General features: G+C 39.6%; 1 protein-coding gene across 5 annotated transcripts in view; it reads left to right on the top strand.

The window, feature by feature from the left end:
• VPS13B (vacuolar protein sorting 13 homolog B) overlaps nt 1-25,313 on the top strand; it is a 948,921-nt gene that overhangs the window by 913,899 nt on the left and 9,709 nt on the right. For all 5 annotated transcript variants that reach the window (XM_034763372.1, XM_034763367.1, XM_034763371.1 and 2 more), the window contains exons 55-61: nt 7,003-7,121; nt 7,879-8,702; nt 12,567-12,743; nt 13,624-13,794; nt 20,705-20,881; nt 23,905-24,007; nt 24,681-24,930. In XM_034763372.1, coding sequence (XP_034619263.1) covers nt 7,003-7,121; nt 7,879-8,702; nt 12,567-12,743; nt 13,624-13,794; nt 20,705-20,881; nt 23,905-24,007; nt 24,681-24,930 — 1,821 coding nt within the window. The remainder of the gene's footprint in view (nt 1-7,002; nt 7,122-7,878; nt 8,703-12,566; nt 12,744-13,623; nt 13,795-20,704; nt 20,882-23,904; nt 24,008-24,680; nt 24,931-25,313) is intronic.

Here is a 25,313-nt window from a genome sequence, read left to right on the forward strand (position 1 = left end):
CCCCAGCCCTCTGCCCTGAACCCCCCCACACCCCAACACACACACAGCCTTCTGCCCTGCACCCCCACAGCCCCATCCCTCTGCCCTGAACCCCCCACATCCCAACACACACCCAGCCTTCTGCCCTACAACCCCCCACACACCAGCCTTCTGCCCTGCACCCCCTCCCCCAGCCCTCTGTCCTGACCCCTGAAACATCCACCCCCAGGTCTGGGGTCCCGGCCGCAGGCCCTATTCAGCCCGCTCCCAGCCTAGGTGAACAGAACTCCAGGCTGGTGGTGTAAGATCAGCATTTTAATTTAATTTTAAATGACGCTTCTTGAACGTTTTGAAAACCTTGTTTACTTTACATACAATAGTTTAGTTATATAATATAGACTTATAGAAAGAGACCTTCTGAAAACGTTAAAATGTATTACTGGCACGCGAAACCTTAAATTAGAGTGAATAAATGAAGACTCGGCCCACCAGTTCTGAAAGGTTGCCTACCCCTGATCTAAGGGCTTATCTGAACAGCAAGGTACTGCACGGCAAGTCAGGGTGTGAATCTACAGTTCAAGATCTCGCCATGCAGAAATGCCCCATGTGCACACTGTTACAGTGCACTGAAAGTCCTGGAGTGCAATTTGGCATTACTACTACTTCAGGGGTGGCCAAACTGTGGCTCTGGAGCCACATGCGGCTTTTCAGAAGTTAATATGCGGCTCCTTGTATAGATACTGACTCCGGGGCTGAAGCGACAGGCACCAACTTTCCAATGTGCCAGGGGGTGCTCACTGCTCAACCCCTGACTCTGCCACAGGCTCTTCCCCCATTCCACCCCTTCCCTCCCCTGAGCATGCCGTGCCCTCGCTCCTCTCCCCTCCAAGCCTCCTGCAGGGCATGAAACAGCTGATGGGGAGAGATGTGGAGGCGCTGATTGGCAGGGCTGCTGGTGGGAGGGAGGCACTGGGAGCTGGGGGGAGCTGATGGGGACCTGCTGACATATTACTATGGCTCTTTGGCAATGTACATTGGTAAATTCTGGTCCTTCTCAGGCTCAAGTTGGCCACCCCTGTACTACTTGAAAGTGTAGCATGGCAAGCCACACTCTGAACTTGCACTGCACTGAAGCAGTGCCCACACAGCTGTAGATTCACACGCAGGCTTTCCGCACTCTAAATTGACATGTAGCAAAGCCATAACTCTCACAGTTTTATGAGTCTTGTGATATTTGGTGTTCCTATTAAGGGTCAAGTGATTATGTGAAAATCACAGATTTCATTAAAAAAAATACATTTCTAGATCTCGTGGTTATGGGGAAAAGCATGAAAACATGACCAGAGCAAACCCCAAAGGTTCAAAATCCAGAAAGTAAACAAAATGCATTCCAAAAATATATGATGCTTTTAAAAATCTCATGATTTTTAATCCCATTTCATTATTTTGTGTGGGTCTGACTCAAGATTTTTGAACATTTTGGGTTGGCAATACTGTTCCTTTGACCCACCAGAGCATGCTAGATCTTCAACGGTCATTTAAAAGCTTGGTTGCATCAGGTTTTAGACTTTTTTAAAGTGTTAGAGTCCTAATGGGAGGGTTACATTGATTGTTTCCTCCATCATACAGCCCTTATAGATATGGATGCTCCAAAGCTGAGGGAAAGAACCTTATTTAAACTCCCTTGCTATCTCTGTTTGGAGCCCAAAGAAGTCCTGCTTTACATCCTGTTTTGAAAGAACAATCATTCAAAATTCTTACAGATAACACCTCAGTGATATGCTATATAAATTATCAGGAAAGGAGTCTGTATTCTCTGATGAAAAGAAGCAATTTACGTGGGAGACTGGGAGGAAGTAAGTTTTTACTGGAGAATCTTTCCATCAGCTATTAATCTGAAGGACATGAACTGCAGAGTAGCTTGAGCAGTTTCATTTACAATCCCCACAAATTTGTTATGTGAAGAACATTTGTTCCACTTTTGACATGTAAGCACTTCCTGAATCCAGCTGAAAAGTTATTGCATTGCAAAGATGCAGAAATTCTAAGTGGCAGGTACTTTTAAAACATTCTAATTAAGATTTCTTGTCTATCCATTCAAGTGTCATTAGGAAGTTTCATCTTAAGGCAGCAATGAATCTGAAAACCTCATCGACTATCTATGCTTAGAACCTTTCCATCATCACTTAACTCTGCCTCACAAATAGGATCAAGCAGGTATACTGCCAGGTGATCTGGATATTGTATCAGTGGCCTAGATATTGAATTTCTAGGGTATACAAATAGTGATTTTTCTTTCAAGAGGCCTTGCAGTTCTCTTAAAAGAGAACACTTTTATACTAGAAAAATACTAGTACCTGAAATAAGTGATGAGTATGCTATTCAACAACTAAGCACGTTCCTTTTGTGTACCATCCAAGTTTGGACCCTGACGTTTCTGAGATTTACAGGGTCACAGATCATTTCCTTTCTTTATGGCCAATCAAGTACAAAGTACAAACAGGCAAAATCTATTCCTCTAGAAAGAAAGTGCTTTACTAATTTACTAAAAGAATTAGTCACATCTAGTATCCATTACACTGGTCTACAATTTTTGAGAAGTCATCTGCTTCAGAGATAAAATGTGCTATTTATTATGTATTTTGATGTGCTGAATTCAAATATGACAATTAAAACAACTGATTGGCTACTGTTTCTAAGATATTTAAGTTTTTACATTTTATGTCTATGTATATTGTGTAGATAGTAGAGTTTTAATCATAAATTGTAAACCTAGGTCTTTTCATGTGTTTATGGTTGCTTTACATGATAATAGTTCACCTGTCCTGTTTATGTAACACTTTAAAAATCAGCAAAAGGGTTATATAAATAAAATTTATTATGAAACAAAAGGCAAAAAAACTATTATGTACATAGTTTAGTCCTATTCAGTGTCTACTCAGCGCTTCTTGGCTTGTCTCTTGTATTCATTAAATGGAGCATCTCTTGTCACTGTCCAGCAATAGTCTGCAAGCATTGATGGGCTCCATTTGCCCTGATAGCGTTTCTCCATTGTTGCAATGTCCTGGTGAAATCGCTCGCCGTGCTCGTCGCTCACTGCTCCGCAGTTCGGTGGAAAAAAATCTAGATGAGTGCAAAAAATGTATCTTATTGACATGTTGCAACCAAGGCTTTTGTATGCCTTGAGGAGGTTTTCCACCAACAACCTGTAGTTGTCTGCCTTGTTGTTTCCGAGAAAATTTATTGCCACTAACTGGAAGGCTTTCCATGCCGTCTTTTCCTTGGCACGCAGTGCATAGTCAAATGCATAGTCTCAAAGAAGTTCACGAATCTGAGGACCAACAAAGACACCTTCCTTTATCTTAGCTTCACTTAACCTTGGAAATTTTCCAGGGAGGTACTTGAAAGCTGCTTGTGTTTTGTCAATGGCCTTGACAAAGTTCTTCATCAGCCCCAGCTTGATGTGTAAGGGTGGTAACAAAATCTTCCTTGATTCAACAAATGGTGGATGCTGAACACTTTTCCTCCCAGGCTCCAATGACTGTGGGAGTGGCCAATCTTTCTTGATGTAGTGGGAATCTCTTGCACGACTATCCCATTTGCAGAGAAAGCAGCAGTACTTTGTGTATCCAGTCTGTAGACCAAGCAAGAGAGCAACAACCTTCAAATCGCCACAAAGCTGCCACTGATGTTGGTCATAGTTTATGCACCTCAAAAGTTGTTTCATGTTGTCATAGGTTTCCTTCATATGGACTGCATGACCAACTGGAATTGATGGCAAAACATTGCCATTATGCAGTAAAATAGCTTTAAGACTCGTCTTCGATGAATCAATGAACAGTCTCCACTCATCTGGATCGTGAACGATGTTGAGGGCTGCCATCACACCATCAATGTTGTTGCAGGCTACAAGATCACCTTCCATGAAGAAGAATGGGACAAGATCCTTTTGACGGTCACGGAACATGGAAACCCTAACATCACCTGCCAGGAGATTCCACTGCTGTAGTCTGGAGCCCAACAGCTCTGCCTTACTCTTGGGTAGTTCCAATCCCTGACAAGGTAATTCAGTTCACCTTGTGTTATGAGGTGTGGTTCAGAGGAGGAGGATGGGAGAAAATGTGGGTCCTGTGACATTGATGGTTCAGGACCAGAAGTTTCATTCTCTTCCTCATCTGACTCAAGTGAGAGTGATTCTGGTGCATCAGGAACCGGCAGTCCTTCTCCGTGGGGTACTGGGCATATAGCTGATGGAATGTTTGGATACTGCACAGTCCACTTTTTCTTCTTTGACACACCTTTCCCAACTGGAGGCACCATGCAGAAGTAACAATTGCTGGTATGATCTGTTGGCTCTCTCCAAATCATTGGCACTGCAAAAGGCATAGATTTCCTTTTCCTGTTCAACCACTGGCGAAGATTTGTTGCACAAGTGTTGCAGCATATGTGTGGCCCACCTCTTGTCCTGATCTCCAATTTTGCAGCCAAAATAAAGGTGATAGGCTTTCTTAACCATAGTGGTTATACTGCGCTTTTGTGATGCAAAAGTCACTTCACCACAAACATAGCAGAAGTTATCTGCACTGTTCACACAAGTACGAGGCATCTCTGCTCACTTTGGCTAAACAGAAATGTGTCCCTTTGCAAAATCAAACACTGACAAATAAGAGAGCACGACACTGTATGATTTCTAGAGCTGATATAGGGCAAGGATGGGGGAATTTTAGGTTAGTAGAATGTACAGTGATCCCTGAGTTAAAATTAGACTATGACACAAGGCTAACACTCCTATTCTTGCAAAATGTGCCATAGGAATTTAATGTCTATTTTAAATGGTCAAGACTTCAGTTTTACATCCCATTCAAAAAAACACCACCTCTAGCATAGATACTCTGTTCAGATACCACTGTGATGCATTCGGATAAATGGATAGCAGAACCATGATACAGTGGTTGGGCATTGGTTCAGAACTCAGAATGAAGAGCACCACCTATTGAATCACCAACACAGCACTACTCCCTTCAGCGCTTACTTTCACCTTAGAGCTCTCTCATCCAACAGCTGACCATAGCTCATGTCGTGAGTTGAGATCACAGTCTGAGGCTGTGTGGCTGCAAATAATGTCCATTCATTATAGTTCTGCTATTGTTCAATTTTTTGTTCCATAAAAAACAATTTTTGTACTTGTAATGTGGAAAACATAAAACAAATTACAGCTATAATAACATCAAACTATTATCATTCTTATCTTGAATCCAACAATCACACATAAAATTGGATTCCTTATGAACTACTGGATTTTATTTAATATTCTCACAGTTGGTTTGTCAACAATCAAGTCATCTCATCATCAGAACTGGATACTGAGTTTCCTGTGTTTGTTTCTTTCTTAGTTTTGCCTAGCCAATTCTCTGTATTTGTATTTCTTTCCTTTGTACCTTACCTAGAGTTTTGAAAAACAGAAGAATCTCTTCTGTGTTCCCATCAGTAAATGTCCTTGTTTATGCAGAGCAGTTTTCTGCATTTGGCTTACCCTATAGATCTTAAGTTTGGAAGCTTGTTTCGCCATGTGTTATATACCTCTCTTATTTCAAGCTACCAACATAATTTTTCCTTTTTCCTTCGAAGTAATTCTTTTAATATGGCATTGTGGAATTTAATGTTATTATTTTTCAATGAGTAGCCATTATCTTCAAATTAGGCTTTCAATTTGAAACAGGTGTAAATGATAGGCCATGGAATTAAAATTTAGTAAACAATTCTGTTGGCGATGTACAAGAGGGTATAGAATGCAGCTTGCTGTTTCTTCTGCAGGGCTAACCAAGTTTGTGGAGTTTTTTCCAAACCTGAAAAACATACTCTTTTTTTTCTGGAACAACATGAAAATCTGTGAAGGTTTCATGAAATGAAGTACAAAACACATGCTATATATGAATCACTTCATGAGCACATTTACTTCTCAAGCACACATTGCAAATCTGTAAGCAAAACACAGCAGCACAATCATCAAATCCTCAGGCTACTGACTAGTTAGGCCTTCCATACTTTTGTAGCTGTCCTTAGATACTGAGATGCTTTTACCACTTCTTTGTTGCTTAGGACATTTAAGTGAATGAAAGTCAGACACTGAAATGGTTTTTAAGGGGGCAAGCTGCAACTTTATTGACTTAACACCAGGGCCGGCTCTAACTTTTTTGCCGCCCCAAGCTCAGTTGATGCTGACCTGGCTGGTTAGACGTGTGCATCTTTGAAAAGCTGACAGCATTTAGAAATTATCTGTCTTTTGTGAGTTTACTTCCACGTTTCCCACCATTTTGATACAACTGACGTAGCACTCTCTCATACCCACAGATTTGGGTAGAAAGCAGGATCTTCAATTTTAAATGCTAGAAAACTGGACGGAATTTGGGATTCTGTTCAAATATAACATGCATGTTTGTAAAAGCATACTTACACTGGACTGGCTTGTTTTTTAATGAACTGGCGACACCTCCAGTGAGGCACAGCATAGTTTCTCTCATTGCATCAAAGGGGTTCTTCTTTGCAAAGAGTCTTGTTGATGCAGCTTAGTTCTGATTTTTGGGAGGCGTTTTGAAGAGCTCCAGGGAGATTCTTTGCTCGGTGATCTGAAATCAAAGAGTTTGAAAGTCATTCGTTATTTTTTTTAGCATTTAAACTGGTTTTTTCCTCCCACATCCAGGTTAGACTCTAGGAAGCTCCACCCTTTTAAAATGTATTTATCAGTTCTTGGAAGTAAAGGATGAGGAGCTAATTTTCTCTCTCATTTATTATATTCTTCTCTATTAACCTTACAGATGGAATATTTAAGAATCTGGATTTAATCTTTTTTTTTTTCTTTTGAAAGCAAATTGTTTCTGCCTCTCAACAGAAAGTATGATTTGAGATGAAAAATTGCAGCTAGAAAGTGGTAATAGCATTGAATCAAATTGTACTAGAATAAAATCAGCAATTTCAGTAGAATTTTATATATGTCTAATTAGTTTTTTAAATGTTCTTTTCTAGATTGTGTTCTTAACTGGTTTTGGATATGTTTATGTGGACATTGCTCATTGCTGTGGTACAATAATAATAACTTTGGCACCAGAAGGAAGACCAGGACCTGTCCAGATCAACCTGAACAGGTATATAAAGCACATGGAAGATCATAAAAAACGTTGGTAAATTTAAAAACTTATCCAGGAAAGTCATTAAGCCCTCTAAGTGTGAAGTGACTTATGAAATCTGGCATAACTGTTTGTTTTGTCTAATCCCACTGCATACTCAGTGGCATAAGTTTAGACCACATATTATGTTTTGTATATCACAGTAAAACATGACAATCTAACATCTGAGGTCATGTCACTCTAGGGTAAACACTCAATGTCTGGTATAATAAACAGTGCTGAGCTGTTCATTTTAAAGAATTAAAAATAGTTTCCATTGTAATTTTGAGTGTATTCACAAGTTTAAAGTTTATGTGGCCAGTTCCTGCGGTCCTTACTCGTGCAAAATTCCCACTGAAATTGGTGGGAGTTTTCTTCAGTAAGGGCTGCAGGAATGGTCCTATACACAGTAGTTAACTATGCACTCCATCATCTTTATAACACTCTTCCTTAGAAGACTCTCCCACTGTTAGAGCATTGCTAAAACTTGGCTCTCAAATCCATTCAACTCTAATTTATAACATCACCTATTTATAACACTCAGAATTCTCGGCTTCCAGAGATGATGTTACAACGAGAGAAGAATGTGTGTTTGCAGAGTTTTTATTTGAGCTATAATTAAGGATTAATCCCTGAGAAATTGATCATCCAGCAGCACTAGTTTTTTTGGAAAAACAAGATGCCAGGTCAAATCAAGTAAAATTACAAACTCATGTTTTCCTTTCCTCCTATCTAGAACTCAGGAGCAGACCGTTATATTTAAAATGTTCATCAGCCAGGCAAGCCTTGCAGTGTTTGATGAAATCACAAATCATAAAATGTCATCTGAACTTCTGCGGCTTACAGTGGACAACATTTTCCTTAACATGGCACCAGTAGCCAGCTACTTGAGATCCCTATCTCATGAATTCCAGGGAGAGACCTCTGAAGGTCTTCTTCAGTTTTATAGTCTCCAAATATATTGTGGAGACTTGCAACTGGACAACCAGCTGTATAATAAATCCAGTTTCCATTTTGCAGTCCTGCTGTGCCAGGGAGAGAAAAATGAAACCATGCAGTGGTCCAAAGTGAACAACCTCATTTTATCCAACAAAGATTTGGAAGAATATAAGGAAAACTGTTTCATAAAACTCTGCATCACTTTATCAGAGGAACAGAATTTCTTGTTTTGCGTTAATGACCTCAACTTCGAACTGAAACCAGCGAGGCTGTATGTGGAAGACACATTTGTTTATTACATTAAGACCTTATTTGATACATATCTTCCAGACAGCAAAGTGATTGGTCATTGCATGAAAACCTCAACTATTACCCAGATACTGCCTGAACAAGTGAGACAGCATGCTAAAGCTTTAGTTGACCCAGTGAAGTTAAGGAAGTTAGCAATACAACCTGTTAACCTCTTGGTCAGTATCCATGCTTCACTAAAGCTGTATATAGCTTCAGATCACACCCCTCTCTCCTTCTCTGTGTTTGAAAGAGGACCCATCTACACCACTGCCAGACAGCTGATCCATGCCTTGGCCATGCATTATGCTGCAGGGGCACTGTTCAGAGCAGGTCAGTGTTTTTTCCTTACGCTTAGAATTGTAACATTTTCATTATGTACCAGTATCCAGTAATTCTCTCACAAGCTACTTACTACAGTCAGATCTGTTGTTTTGTGCTTTAGATGGTCTTGCAAAATGATTATAATAATCTAAGAAACATTTGATATTCTGCAATATGATGGGGGGTCAAATAAAATGGTGGGGCTGAAATTGATGTACGTTTAAAGCTGTGGTGAATGTTAGTTGGCTACCTGAAGACTTTTCCAAAGCCCTGTAAAAACTATTGTAATGTATTCTATCCGTTTTGGTTTTTGTCATCTCATATTATAAATACAATCAGAATCAAAACACGAATTCCTAACATGAACTCACAAAAAAGAATTTATTTAATCAAATTATTCAATAAGTTGCTATGCATTCAAAGCAAATTATACCACTGTATGTTGTTTTCTTGTTAAACCTTTTGGCTGCACTTTATGATTAGGAATCTGTCTTTCTTCATAGAGCCTTCATGCTAAATTGGCACACAGATGTTTATTGTCCTTTGATCCATGAAGTATGTAGTTTGCTGTACTGTCTTTTTCCCATACAGAATCAATAGTGAGCAATTAGCCTCTTAGATTAATGGATGCATTCTTAAAATTCTGTCGCCCATAAATTCATAATAGTGTCTCAGTCTCTTCTACGCCTTAATAGGCATGGAAATTTGTATATGATCACATACAGTTAATGTAGAACTTATTGCAACATCGTATTTATTTTCCTAAAAAAAGAACAGGAGTACGGTGCCACAAGTACTCCTGTTCTTTTTGCGGATACAGACTAACACGGCTGCTACTCTGAAACCTGTCATTTATTTTCCTAAGTATCTTAGAGTCAGATTTTCTAAAATCTTATTTTTTCCGCTTTTGCTACATGCACAAAATGTGTACACATTTTCATGCACAATTACCATGATTGTGCATGTGTATCAGGTATTTATAGATGAATATAGTCAATGAGATGCCTAACTGGCCTTTCCCATGTGCAAATATCTGATTTGCAAAGCTGATCATGCCATAATGGTGCACTTGCGTGCAAACATTTTTTAAAATCAGGTCCCTATAGTACTAAAGGAGAGATTTAACTTCCTGCTAATTAAGAGCCAAATTGCAGTCCAACTAATGCAGTGGAACAAGATGCCCATTACCTCCATGCACCAGCTATCCATATCACAGGTAGCAGTGTGGTAGGGGAAGCTTATGGACTGGAATGGTCACCTTTTGGATTTGGAGTTAGCCGTCTCACATCCTCCAAATAATTAACAGGAAATGACAACTTTTGTGGCTTGGGCAGTGTTTGAAGGGGAACGCTGTTTAAAAATGTTGTTTAACACTGTCACATTACATTAGCAAAAGTCATATGGAAATTTTGAATTTTATTAGGCAAAATTAATCCCACTAGGTTGCCTATTAAGAGAACATGGTGGATCTTTGCTAAGACATTGTAGTAATAGTTATTTCTTGTTAGTAGATATAAATTCTAAGTGCCTTCTGACGTGTAGTGGAATAAGGCTTATGAAACATTGTGCAATTTTAATATAGAATTTGTGAATTTGGTGGATCCTGCTCAGTTCCTCGTTTCTCTCCATATACACACACTGCCTCCCACACTTGAGTTCCATTGAGAGCCCATCAGCTTCACTCCAGTGTATGGGCCAGAAAGGGTCGCTCATGATGCAAAATACCTTTATTTCTCTCTCCCTCTCTCTCACTCCAAGGTGAGCTTGCTGCCTTCCAGCCTTGCCAGAACCAACAGCTCATTATTCAAAGCCAAACTGTAGTGCACAGTCACTGGAATGCCAGGTTGTCCCAGAACTTTGTATTTAAACAGTTTCAGCCCTGCCTATCCGTAATAGTTGAAAAAGCTGATTGGCAGTGTGTGAGCAGAGTTCAGGCAAGTTCAGTACCCCACACCTCGGACTGGCAGGGTCTGTCAATTTGGTGGAGAGGCTACAGGTTCTACCCTCTGTGGGATGGACCATCTTAGGTCATTCACAAGCAATCTGTGGTCAGTGATCAGATCAGCACTGATCATTTCTCGGGGATCTGCATCCATTCTTCCTCACCAGGAGAACCATTGTTTTGATGATGGGGTCTTTGAGGGAGAAGCAGCTCCTGCAAGGACTCCATTTCCTAAAACATTTGAAAAAACCTGAAATGTACAAATGTGGTAGATGTAAATGGTCAGTGCAACATTATTGATCAGAAAGGATCCTGAGCAGATGGAGCATTCATTCCATCTGTACACCACTGCCAGCCTCATCCTGTTTTCCATCACTTTATACAGCGGCAAATACTTTTTAATAGAAAGATTACATTGAAGCGAGATAGCAAGCCCATGCTGGAGCACAGGGGTCCCCTGGGCTCCCAACAAGAGAGGGCTGCCAATGGGACACACCTCTGTAGGGCAGCAATTGCAGGACTTTTGCCAACGTCCGAAGGTTTTCATTCCAGATCTTCTCCTGGAGTTGCCAGTTGACAGTACTTGGGGTTTTTTTTTTTGGTTTTTCTATCCATCCCAGCCTCTCCCTCAGGTCCACTATGATCCCTGCTTTTTATCTTTAGTGTACTGTACCTCTCAACTGACAAAGCTGAAGTGGGGGACAGATTCTACAAGAATAATAGATTTTCCAGGAGCTTAAAATGATAGCATGAGATTAATTTCTTTCACATGAGTAACATTTTCTCTCTGCTCAGTTTCATGATTCAGCTTTACTTAGGAGTGGCTGTGAGGGGTAACAAAGAAAGAATCTGGAGAACAGAAACCCACAATGATGGGTTGGGAATAAGGAGAGCAAAGCAGTTTCACGGCCCTTAGTAGGAAGACAAGAGGCAGTTCAGTCCCTCTTTTACTATTCTGTTACTGTTATGTATCATGTAACTCTGGCAGCCCTAACTGAAATCTGTGATTGTAAGACTGGCAGAGCAGGCAAGTTCCAATGACTCTTTAGTGTTGTTTCTGAAATAGTCTCGATAGGCTGCTGAAAACAACAGTTATGGCAGCACCATCTCTTTAATAACCTCCTGCCAATCCACCAACCTGAAAAAGAAAAGACCTGCAAACCAGATTTACAGTAAGACTCACAACAGAGCACTATACAGTGGCCATCAGGCTGGCCTCTGACAACCCTGTATTTATATAGGAAACCAGATCTCCAGATACCTCTCCTGGGATATTCATAAGGAATACTCCCTTATGAGTAATCTAATCAGCATGTATATGTCATTGCTGTTTACACAACTGTACTGAGAAAAAGACATTTGTCTGGCTAGAACTAGGCTCAAAGAAGAAAGTGATCAGCTCAGAAGGGTTGGGGTGGATGAAAAATAACTTCTCATGCACTTGTCAAAAATCTGCATCCCCTTTTCCAACACCCCATCAAGCAATTGACCTCCATGCTCCCATAAGTCTGTACATTGAATCGCTGTAAACTGGCTGTCATGATTCTCTCACATAAGGATGAGAAATCACTATGTTGCCTACAAAACAAGCTAAGCCTCCAGAACTGTTGCTTCTAGTTGTTAGAATCTAGCCTCCATCTCTCCACGCACACATTTAGCAGAAATACGGGAGGCTCGTGGAAGGAAGTCATTCCAAAGCTATTTGTGAGTTTGCCAAACGGATTTCTTTGATTTACAAAGTATGAAAGATTGCCATTTCTGAATTCATAGTGGATGAGTTATTTCCCGTGTTTTGCTCAGAGGAAGTTCATAATGTGGTGAATTCTAGTGTAAAAAAAAAAGGGCGGGGGGGGATTAAGGAATAACTTTTTTCACAACTGCTGCTTCCACAATTTTAGTGAATGTAACATTTGTCTTGTTTCTCCACATAGGCTGGGTTGTCGGATCTTTGGAAATTCTCGGAAGCCCAGCTAGCTTGGTGCGAAGTATAGGGAATGGCATAGCTGACTTCTTTAGGCTCCCATATGAGGGGCTGACCAGAGGCCCAGGAGCATTTGTCAGTGGAGTTTCCAGAGGAACAACATCGTTTGTTAAGCACATTTCCAAAGGTAGATCTTTCACTTCATTGGTCCTATTTCTGCCGTGTTGTCATGCATTGTTAAAGAATGTGTTAAAGTTTAAAATGAAATTGCCTGCAGCTTTGTTTGCCTTGTTAGATTGCAAAGAAATGCAGGGAGGATAACAAAGATCATATATAATGTCTTATGTATTAAACAGATCACTTCTTGACTACAGTATGCTAGAATGTTTCAGAAACTTCAGAATTTTAAACCTCCCATTGGGGAAACCAAGATTGGCTTGGCCATTATTTCGTGTGATAACTACAGAAATATTAAAGGTGTTCAGTACTTCTGCTAAACATAAGAAATTCTACACTATGTTGCCTCATCATATTTATTATTTCTAAAAAAAATGTAGATGCAGTTGTCATAACTTTTGTAAGTACATTTTGATGTGAAGGCAGATCTGAATTTAAAACACAGCCAGCTTTTCTTTTACAAGGATACATAAACAGTGCCATCTTGTGGCTTAACAAGGTCAGCAACAGAAAATGGAGCATTAGCTGTTTGCTAGCAATTCAGATTCATACAAGAGAAGCTCTTGTAGGATCATTTTATGAATCTTGGTTTACCTTTCCATCCATCCCCATTATGCTCATGTCAGACTTGTAATAGTTTGGGAACCAGGGAAGGATATGTGGATGAGCTGTGCTTGTCACTAGTAAGGCAGGCCTGGTGAAGGGCAATGTAAAAGGCATGATGTGCACTAATGAAGCACATTGATGTTGCTTAACAAATAATAATAAATGTATGTTACACATGGGCAACTTATTCAGTTGAATTGCTGTTCTGTTCGTAAGCATATTTCAGTGAGACTTAGAATAAAACAGTCTGATCCAGATTCAAACATATAACTACGTGTTTTTAGGTACGCTGACATCAATTACCAATCTTGCAACAAGTCTTGCTCGGAATATGGATCGTCTGTCACTGGATGAGGAGCATTATAACAGACAAGAAGAATGGAGAAGGCAGCTTCCAGAGAATTTGGGAGAAGGACTGAGGCAGGGGCTTTCCCGCTTAGGCATCAGCCTTTTAGGTAACGTATTGTTACCAATTTACTATACTTATACTGGATATTTATGAACTACTCATCAGTCTTTTGTACAGTGGTATGCAGGTTAAAAAGGCCAAAACTTTCTTAAATGGCCATAGAGTTACTTATACGAGATATTGTTTCTGTTCATCCAGGATTAGGGTGAGTTTAAATATTGTTTTTCCTGTTAATAATAATTGCAGATATAGAATAACTTCATATTCTCATGCTGTTCTTGGGAAACGCTTTTATTGGTACATGATGTATAGCTCAAAATGAAAGAATAATTCTGTGTTGGGCATGCTGGTTTGTAGGGAAGTCAGCACAAAGACATCATCATTCTGATGATTACTTTCCAGTGAGTTATAGGAAAACTTTCTAAAACTGTTTGTGTTTTCTAATGCACAATAGATATCAGAGATGCTTGTTTTTGTTTGAAAACCACTTGAGCGTAGTGCAAATGTCAAGTAAACTTTGATGAAGAATTCTACTTTTGCAAAGAAAGCCAGATTGGCCTGGCTCAGTATAATTATATTAGTCAAGCAGCCAAATGGTTTGGTCAGAGGTGAAGATCACTATGGATATTTCAAAATATTACATAAAAGTTTGAAAACTAAACCACTCTGGAAAATCTCTAAAAGGAAGTTTTCTAGTTAAAGCATTCAGGAACTGGATTTTCTAGGGTACTTCTATTTGTCACACTAGCAAAGGAATGCCAAATTGTATTCTTTGGCAAGGTGCCTTAGTGCATATGAAGGAGTATGAATCCCTTAGAGATCAAAGTGACCAAAAAACAGTCCAGAGCTAAAGGTTAGAAGAGACGAGCTTGACAGGATTTGTCCTCATTCCTAATCTTCAGTACTATACACAACTCCTAAATTTACAACCGCAACCCTGAAAGCCCCAAAGAGGAAGTGGTAAAATGTTACAAGTTCAGGTTAAGTTACTGAAAATTATTTTAAGCGAAAACATTAGATGATATGAAGCCCTGTCATTTGATAATGCCTGTAACCTGGCAAGCTAGTGTCCTGAGAGAAAATGTGCATGAAGCAGCAATTTCATATATTAGTAGCCACTAACCCAATAGTAAACTGGTACAGATATTGCAAATCATAGGCAGTTTAGAGAAGGTTTTTTTATTGGGCTGGGGGCAGTCAAGTTGAGTAGCTGGATGAAAGATTTCAGTTTGGGAAGCATTGCGTCAGTCCAGTATTGGATGCTGGTGAGAAATAGTTTGGTGATCTTAGCTCAGTCACAAATAAGACCATAGGCCAATGTGATGGCCACCCTTTTGGCCAACACAGAGGCGATTGAACTGGGGAACTGCAGAGCTAAAAGCATGAGCTGCTACAACTTGAGCTAAAGAGACAACACTCTGTCCTGGGGGGCTGTAACAACTAATATCCTCTGTGGATTGGCTCATACATGCCACCTGTAACACACACATACCAGTGGATTACACCACACTTGTCACATACATCCAGGCACAGTGCACTAAGTAGTCTAATATCTTTTTGAAAGGCTACCGTGGTTATGTGGATACTTCTGGGTTTATGAAAATAGCAGGAATTAGAATGCTGGAGCCTCCTTGATTACCCAAGAACTCAAACATTATGTTGGAAATATGAGGTTATTAATTTGGCACTTAAACAGTACTCCTCTAAATACCAAATAACGTCTTGCTTTTAATTGCTGCTGTTCCTCAAAATACGGAAGAAGAGCAGCAGTTTACATTTTGGCTTAGGCTGCAGTTGCAGCACTGTTTTATTTTAAAATTTCAACAGTCCCAGGAATAAGGAACTTGTACTCTCTGTCTCCATGGTTCTGTTTACAAATTCTTCACTGCTAAAGTAATACCTACTATTCTTAGCAATAGAAATAATTAACCTCCCAAATAAATACCTGTGGTTACTCTAGGGGAATTGACAAGTATAGAGTCTGTCAGTATCAGTGAGGAATCAGCAGACATCACAATTGTATCAGACACAAATCTTGATTTCTTCTTGATAACATCAAAAAGACTGATTCTCTTATTAAGTATACAAACAATAGGCATCTAAGTTATGTACATAATACACATAAATCCCAGCTGTTACAGATACATCATAATGACATTTCTCCCCTGACCATTCAGTTTTAGGGATTTTAAAAATCCATCCAAAACAGATTTGGTTGGAGTAAAGTGCTGCAGTACTGGTTTGCTTTACCAGCACATTTATAGAACACTTAAAATAAATACCTCCAGTGTCTTTTTTGTACAGTGAAGTGAAATGAAGTGGTGCTGCTGTGTTCTTTTCTCTCACGAACAGGAAGCATTCAGAATGAATCTAAAGATAGGGATTGCTAGGTCCTTCGTAGAAATAATTTCTATGATTGCATAGATTAATAGAAATGAAAAAAACATGGAGAAGACCTATAGGATCAGATGATCAAAGCAGCATAATGTGTGTTCCAGTCAACCCAAATGTGCAGACAGTTTGGGTAATTGCATATGCAAATGGCCAGTTTTAGTCATGTGTGCACAATTATCTGATTTACATATGTATTTGTGGTAATTGCACAGAAAAAAATGAGTGCACATTTGCACACCTAACTTGCTTGACAATCTAGCCCATTATGGCCCCAATTCAGCAAAGCACTTAAGCACGTGCTTAAGTGCTTTGCTGAATCAGGGCCAAAGTCATGTACTCTGTCTCCTTCCCAGTGCAAGTTGTTCCCCACAGTGCATTCTTAAGTGCTTCGTTCTGTCTAGTTTTAAATGACTCAAGCACTGTCAGGGTGTTGTTTGATTTGATTGTTATCTCTGGCTCGCTATTTTCTTATTTTCTAGTTACAAGGAGACTGCTGGATGTTTTCTGTCATATTTTTGATATCAAAAGAGTCTAGGCATTTTTTCTGTTACAGATCTCAATATAAAAGTATATAAAATATAAAAGTGTAGATTGTGGTATTTAGATTATAAACTCCTCAGTGCAGGGGGCCATGTCATCTTTTGCATTTTGTATAGCATTAATCACACTATCATGTCTTAAATAAAAACTAATAATTATGTGAGAGAGAATATTGATGCTATGGGATCAGTTTCAAAAATGTTGGCTCTGGTGAAAGACACCACATTGAATCAGCTCCTTTTTATGAAATGGAACATTTTTGAGTAATTGAACAGCTGTCTAACCCTAGCGAAACAGACGTTTCAGAAAAACTGAAGGAGGACTGTACACTCCACTCACACTATACTTCATGCTAGCGAGCAATCTTATTTAGTAGTATTAGTAGAATGTAGCATGAATAAACTAATAATTCTGTAGTTAGACAATGTAAAGCCTGGCTTTTGGAAGCTGTGATTTCCATTACAGACAACCCAGATCTGAAGAAGAGCTCTGTGTAAGCTCGAAAGCTCGTCTCTTTCACAAAAAGAAGTTCATCCAATAAAGGATATCACCTCACCCATCTTGTCTCTCTAAACTTTATTATTCACTATAATAGTGGTAGTATTACAGTTGCATCCATTGGGATCAGGGCTCCATTATGCTTGGCTTTGTACATACAAGAAAGTAAGAGACCATCCCTGTCCCGAAGATCCTGCAGTCTAAAATCCTAATCCAGCAAATATTTATGCACATGCTTAACTGTATTCACAAGTGGGCCTGTTCATTTCAGTAGTACTACCCAGTGCTTAAGAGTGAAAAGCACGTGTTGTTTGCAGCAAGGCAACCACTTTCTGACCATATTTTCAGAAACTAGAACACTTGTGTCACACAACTGACAAAAGTACTCTCTGTGCTTATGACTCTACTGCCAGCTTTTGACTCAACAGCGACACATGCATTGTTTTCATAGTGGAGGATTTTCTTCCTGTAACATATTGATCTAAATGAATGAAACACAGAACAAGTGGCATTAACATTCACTGTGAGCAAAAGAACAGCTTACATAGATTCTATGCCGTTTGACTTTTCTCTTCACTCCAAACACTGTTCATCACTCTGAGCATTCGTTCCATTGGAGTGTTCTATTTGTTCCTGGCAAGGAACTTCGACTTGCCCTGAACACACATTTTGTAGTTATAAAAAGACCACTTTTTTTTTTCAGTCAGCAGGGATACAGTATAAAATCAGAGTAATCAGGTTGATGGTTGGCAGATGTCATAGCGGTTGTACAATTTTTTTGGTGTGGTAAAGAAGGGAAATGGGTTTTGCTTTTATTGTATTGGGAGGACAGGAGAGTGAGCCTGGCAATGAAGGGCCTGTGAAAGAGAAGAATAGGAGGCAGTTGGAATGAACAGACAATAAATGGGGGGCAGGGATGTCCAAGGTACAAACTACAGAGGTCATAGTTCTGGTGACCTCACCATTGTCCAGGAGCTGTAAAGGTGACCCTAACTGAGCCTCTGCTTCCCCCATGCTCCTGCTGGTAAAAAATCTGTGCTCCTGGGCTGGTTCCACGCTGGGAGCTGCTTCTTCTGCCAACCACATATGAGTGGGGAGGGATAGAGCCACATAGGGCCAGCTGCCCTCAAAGGATAGTCTTCTCTGCACAGTTCCAGGGACTAGGAGATTTGGAGAGACCTAGACAGGCTTCAGGTGTGCATCTCTAGCCGTGTTGCTGATTCTGGCTTCAGCTTGGGGCAAGTCTCTGCTCCTGGGCTTGCTCTGCCCTGGGAACTTCTTCCTCTCCTGAGCCCACATGATTGAGGGAGGATGAGAGCTGCATGGGTCCAGCTGCCCCATGGAAGTGGGAGTACTCTCAAAAGGAAGTCTCCCCTGCATTTCTCTGGGGAAGCTTGATGAGACCCAACCACAGGTACCAAAAGGTTAGTTAGATGCGAGTACTGTTGTTTATTATATGGATTGTGGTAGTATTGTCTTGGGCACGATATAAATAATAATGTTATGTATCATAGTCACAGCAGTTTCCATTCTGCTGTCTTGTCCTCTGGGCCTGATTCCATCAGAGAAGTGTGTGCAGCACACCACAAGTTCTTTGGAGTAAGCTCTTATTCATTATTACCTTATAACATTGCTCAAGTAAGTAATTTACTAGTGCAAGGATTTAGGTGGATTACATTTAATAAGGCAATAACTTCTGTTCTGAGAGTGCAGTTGCAGTGCATGACCTCTGTAGGTTGGGTGAAAGAGGTCAAGAAGTCACATAATACTGGAACTTAGTACTACACAAAGAATTATTTTGTTTCTTCAGATGTGTTAACAGTTGTACAAGAGCAAAGAATGGATGAACAGCTCCCGTTTATGCAATGGGGTGTTGGTGTATTTTGAAATCAACAAGCATGAGCAGCTGTTAACAATTAATGAAATGGAACTGAATTGAAAAGTACAGCTCTTCCACAGCATATAGTTAAGGAAGCTTCATAGCCTGGCATTATAATACAAAGAGTTAAAAATGTGACTGAAATGAAAGATATAATGAGTATTCACAATAGCGGGCAGGTCTCTTACAAACAAGGAGGCAGCAATACAAACATGCTTTTCTGGGAAATGATATACACATAAAAAGTGGAAGAAGTGTGTGTAACTGGAGGAAGGTTTACAGTGCTTTCATATTACATGCATTTTGGGGATGCAATGTTTTAGAGAACAAGAATAGGGGGAAATGTGAACGTTCTTTTCCCCCAATCTCATTTGTTATTTGGAAAATACACCAGTTCTCATCATTCAAAATCAGCAGCTCCTTCATTAATCCAGTGCCCATTTCTTAAGATCATTTTAAAACCAGTTAGGGGCTAGCTAGCATATGTCAGTCTGGTAAACGTATTGGGTCAGATGCACCCCTGGTGTAACTCCATTGAAATCAGTGGAATTATTCCTGGGTGCATTTGCCCCCATGTGCACACTTAGTGCCAGATAGAAAGTGAGCTCTTCAGAGTTTTCCATGCTCTAGGAGAAATGCATGGCTATAAAGGTAACACTTCCAGGCAATTTCTTAGTCCTTAAGTGGCTGCTTTATCTTGATATTTGCAGCAGGAACTGCAAACCGAGAGCTATCTGAGGGGTCTACAAACTTGCACCCGGTGAATTGCTTTGCAGTGAGCAAAGGACTTTAGCTCAGGCAGCCCATTCTCTAATTGATGTTATCTAACTAGCACCCTGTCACTTTGTCCAATCATTGTACTCTTAGTGATTTCCAAATAGTTTATCTATCAAAATTACAATAACTAGAGACATGTCTGTGGTAAGTGGTTTGAGTAAACTCAAGATCAAAGAAATGTACCACCTCACATACCTGTTTACATTTAGGAAGATTTAAGTTGGAGTCCTCTGTTGATACTAAAAGCTGGAGAGGTCATTGTGTCACTTGTAAAAGTTTGAACCATACACATTAAAGTAAAATATGGTCGTTTTAACAAAAGAGTAACAAAAAGTCCAAAAGTCTAATTCTACTAATCTTAGTAGTATATCAAAAGTTGCATTAGCTTATGAACATTTCTGGCAGTGGAAGAGAATATAAACATGATCTATTGAATGCAAGCAGTTTTTATTCTCGTGAAGTCAATCTTAGGCTTACATGAAAATCTCATTTCCATAACTGCTAGAAGTCTTTCAAAACTAGTGGATATTTATTCCATTCCCAACATTTCCAGAAGCCACATTCAGAGTGAACTACATTATATCAAGTCAGCAAAGGCATTTAATAAAAAGTAGTTGAAAGACAAAAACATATTATGAAGTTAAGTGATTTGAAGGTTTAAAGAGTGAGACATGTGAAAGGGAAGTGGAGGTTTAGTCTAAACGAAGCGAAAATACTGTTTAGATAACTGGTAAATGTATGCTAAATAGCTGTATAAGAGGGTGGAGTTCAGTGTTCAGTCCAAACAAAGCTCTCTTCCAACGTTCAGATTTGATCTTGTTTTGGGATTTTAATCTTCATTAATTATTGGCGACTCTTGTTTTTTCAGGAGCAATTGCTGGTATTGTAGATCAGCCAATGCAGAATTTTCAGAAAATATCTGAGGCCCAAGCTTCGGCAGGGCACAAGGCCAAAGGTGTTATCTCTGGTGTAGGGAAAGGAATTATGGGAGTGTTTACTAAGCCAATTGGAGGAGCAGCTGAACTTGTCTCCCAGACCGGCTATGGTGAGTTTCAATGATTTTGAGATCTCAGTATTAACTTTAAAGAATATTCTTAAGATTTGGTCATGAAATACAGCCTGCCGTGTCTGTTTATATGAATCAGTAGCTATTTTCCTTGCAAAAAGATTTAAAATACTACAGTTAAATTACTATAAATGTTGTCTTTCTCCCTTAAAAGTCATCCCGTCGTGCTCTCTTGCATTGAGATCACAGTCGTGTGTAGCACCAGAAACATAGAATGTACTATGAAGTAATTTTTGGAAGCCAGGGGAATTAGTTACAGAAACATATGTGCTGCAAGAGAGTTTTCAACAGTAAATGTAATGTAGCAATAATATATCGAATTAGAGCATTATTTTGTGGGTGCTTGATCTGTTACAGAAAAGAAAGAGTTGTGTTGTCTTTAAATAAAGAATCTGAGAGGAAAAAATAGAATTATGTGGTGGGAATATCCCATTTAAATTGTAGTGCTTCCGGGTAGGGAATTTAATTCTGGTTTTGGATATACTGGTAACCCCAACTTTATGATAGAGGAATGGGCATGCCAAGTAGATTAAGCACTAACAGTAGTTATGGCAAATCCTTTCAGATCTAGGTAAATGCACTTTGGACCAGTAAAATATGTGAGAGAGTACCATGAAAATGATCTAAACTTGCTAATAGCATTTGCTTCTGGTGTCATGAATCCTCAGCTCCAAAACTAAAGGGTTAAAAAAGGGAACAAGATACACATTGGCAACAAATCAGTCATTAAGTTAACGTCAACCAATTTTTAAATGATTTTTTTGACTTTTGGAGTGGTGCTTTTAATCTGAGAGCGTTCTCCTCTTTTTCTTGATATACTGATTCATTAAGCCAGCAGTTCTCAAACTGTGGGTTGAGACCCCAAAGTGTGTCACGAATCCTTTTTAATCTGGTCACCAGGGCTGGCATTAGACTTGCTGGGTCTGGGGCGGAAGCCGAAGTCTGAACGTCACCTCCCAGGGCCCAAGCCCAAACCCAAGTCCCACCACTCAGGGCCAAAGCCTAAGGACTTGAGCCCTGGGTGGCGGGGCTCAAGTTACAGGCATCCTGTCTGGGGCTGAAGTCCTTGGGCTCGGTCTCCCCACCAGGGGTGGTGGGATGCGGGCTTTGGCTTTGCCGTCACACCCCTTCCTCCCCCTCCCCCCACATACCCCAGCCAGGGCAGTGGGACTCAAGCTAAGGTCCCCCTCCTGGGGTTGTGTAGTAATTTTTGCTGTCAGAAGAGGGTCGCGGTGCAATGAAGTCTGAGAACCCCTGCATTAAGCCAAAGTTATTTGTGAGTGGAATATGAGGAGCTGCCTTAGAGTCGAAATTTTGAAAAATTATCTCCACACTTCTCTTTACACACAGAATACGTCCCTGATCTAATCTGGGAGATAGTAAATAATTAAATAACACGCAAACATGCTTGGTGATCTTTTTTATATCCTGTTGGTAAAAAGGCTTGTGTACAGCTCAGTCTCTTCTTCAATGGTTTTACACTATTGTGAGCCTGATTTTCTCTCTCTTACACTAGTTTGGCTCTGGAGTAATTCCTCTGAAATCTGCATTCCACAAGTGTAAAACTGATGTCAGTGAAATCAGAATCTGGCCCTAAGTTGTGGGAACAATGTTCTTTTTGTTAACTGAAGAATCATTGTTTGTAGGTTTAAGCCCAGAGTACAACCATTATCAAACTACAAGAAATCCATAACCGCAGAGGGACAGTTTTCACTGCAGATATTGTATACAACACATCATGTTTTCCATGAACATATGACAGAAAGAGTTAGCCAGGGAAAGACATAAAAACTATATCAATAATAAATGGCAGTGCGTGAGAGAGAAACACACAACAGTTAGAATAACTCTCAGCCACAACTGGATTGGAAGTTGGGTCTGTGCCTCTTGGGAGGGACCCTGGGGTGGGGGACCACACAGAAATAAACACATGTTCTCTCTCCATCTGTAAATGACATTTTCACTTGCATAATGCTGAGAACTTGGGTAAGCCAATTGTTACAAGTGGGAAGCTTCTTTTAAGTATTAGCATCAACATGTGTGTTAAAAATTAAAGTATTTTTTCAAATACTGATGTTTTGTTTAAATTATTATCCATTTTATGTTTAAATTATTATCCATTTTAGAAAAAGGAATATAAATTACTGACACCCCTATGTAAAAATGCCTATTGCTTCATTGGAGTGCTTAATTTAACAAAATCATTTTCCTCTGTTGTTTACTTATGAAGAGCTCAGCACTATACCTTGTTACACTGCTCCGCAACTCTTAACCTAGTTTCTGTCACTCTTGTTAAAGAATTTATTATATCAATGAAGTTTTTACAAACAAGTAATTCTTGGTCTAATGACCATACCTCATTTATAAAAATTTACAAGCCACCAGAAAGCACACATGCTGTATCATCTTCTACTCTGGATATTCTACTTAGAGACCCGTTTAACTGCTTCTTGTAGTCTTCGTTCTGTGCTGGCACTAAGAAGAACTTATAATAAACCAGATGCCCCAGGAGATCTCATAAACGTATATAGATCCATGTTTAACAGCTGGATTAAGTAACTTAACATTTAAATGCTGTACCTAGGCAAACTTTTCTTCTAATTTTTACCAATCACGGCACATATGTGGAAGTATTTTAATTCTGAACAAGGAAGTTAACGGTGGTCTTGGCTTTTTATACATAAATTGTAAATGATGTGTCTTATCCCATTTTGGAATGATGGCTCTCAAGGGCATTATGTTTCTCCTATTTGCTAGTGTGTGACTGACTTTTAGTACATTCTTTTTTGTTGTTATTGTTGTTGTTGTTTCTTGCTAAGGGTTAAATGCACAGCTATTGCATTGTAATGTTCAATGAATTATCTTTATTACAGCTTCCAAAGATGTGACATCAGTTTGTATCTGCACTGTTTTATGAACCGCTCTAAACAGATGACATCACTGCAACATGTAACTGTTTTCCAGAAAACAACTAGTAAAAATCTTAAATTCTCTTACCACAGGTATTTTGCATGGAGCTGGACTTTCTCAGCTTCCCAAACAGCGCTATCATCCAAGTGATCAAAATGTTGAGCAGGCTCCAAACAGCCACGTCAAATATGTCTGGTAAAATTATTTAGACACTTGCTCATTTTTACATCCACATTGTTTATTAATAGGTTCTGGCTCTTGGTCAAGTTAATCGGCTTCTTCCCTAGGAAAGGCTGAGTTATAGCAGTTTATTTAGGAATGTTAAACACAAAGGTACTGCGTAGAAACCCAATCTGCAAATGATGGACTGCTGATCTGCTTCCAGCTTTAGAACTGCAGAGCTAATCTTTATTTAATGACATTCAGTAAGTTTTTACTTATTTATCATTGCACTGAGCCCAAGAAAAATACTGCACATCTCCAGAAATAGCTGTCACTGAAGATAGGTTTACTTTCTGCACTGGATTTGGATCCAGCTTCTCAGGGTGATTTCTCTATTGGGATGAGAAATTGGTTGACCTAGGTGAACGTAATTATGAATAGCCATGAAGTTATTACGTCAGTTTTGCAGCAAATCGTTAAGGAGTTATGATAAACTTTACAAAATAAATGTGAAACCTTGTTATTTAAATCTTACACATGAGTATTGCAGGAAATGTGGTATTAGTTATTTTAACAAAAACAAACTCCAGCTTATCTTGTATTTTTAGGTGGCAGGCAGCTACAATCTTAAGTGAAAACCTGGAAGAAAAAAAGTGAGTTACTACTTTACACATCCAATTTCTAATACTGACTTATTTTTAAACAGGAAAATGCTTCAGTCTCTAGGAAGGCCAGAGGTCCATATGGCACTGGACGTGGTTATTGTGAGTGGATCAGGCCAGGAGCATGAAGGATGCTTGCTGCTTACGTCAGAGGTGCTATTTGTGGTCAGTGTCAGTGAAGACACACAGCAGCAGGCATTCCCTGTGACTGAAATTGAGTGTGTAGAAGACCATCAACAAAAAAATCTGCTGAAGGTGCAACTCAAACAACAAAGAGTGCCTTGTGATTTGGAGGTAAAGACATATAGTAGTATCCTCATTTAAAGATAAAGTTGCATTGGTGAGTTTGTCAAGAGTATCAGTAGGAATCAGTTGGTGGCATGCTCATCTCTGGGTCAGGAGGTCAAAGATTAAGGTCCCACACCAGCCACTGGTATTTTTAATCTTCTTAGTAGTAAAGGTGCTGTCATTCCCTTCTGCCTTTTTCAGTCATTGTCCAGACTAAACTTCAACATCCACCACAGTGCTTTTCTGGAATAAACTTGGTAACATAGCCAACATTCAGAGGGGTAGCCGTGTTAGTCTGAATCTGTAAAAAGCAACAGAGGGTCCTGTGGCACCTTTAAGACTAACAGAAGTATTGGGAGCATAAGCTTTCGTGGGTAAGAACCTCACTT

This window comes from Trachemys scripta, chromosome 2, assembly GCF_013100865.1.
Source record: "Trachemys scripta elegans isolate TJP31775 chromosome 2, CAS_Tse_1.0, whole genome shotgun sequence".
NCBI lineage: Eukaryota > Metazoa > Chordata > Testudines > Emydidae > Trachemys > Trachemys scripta.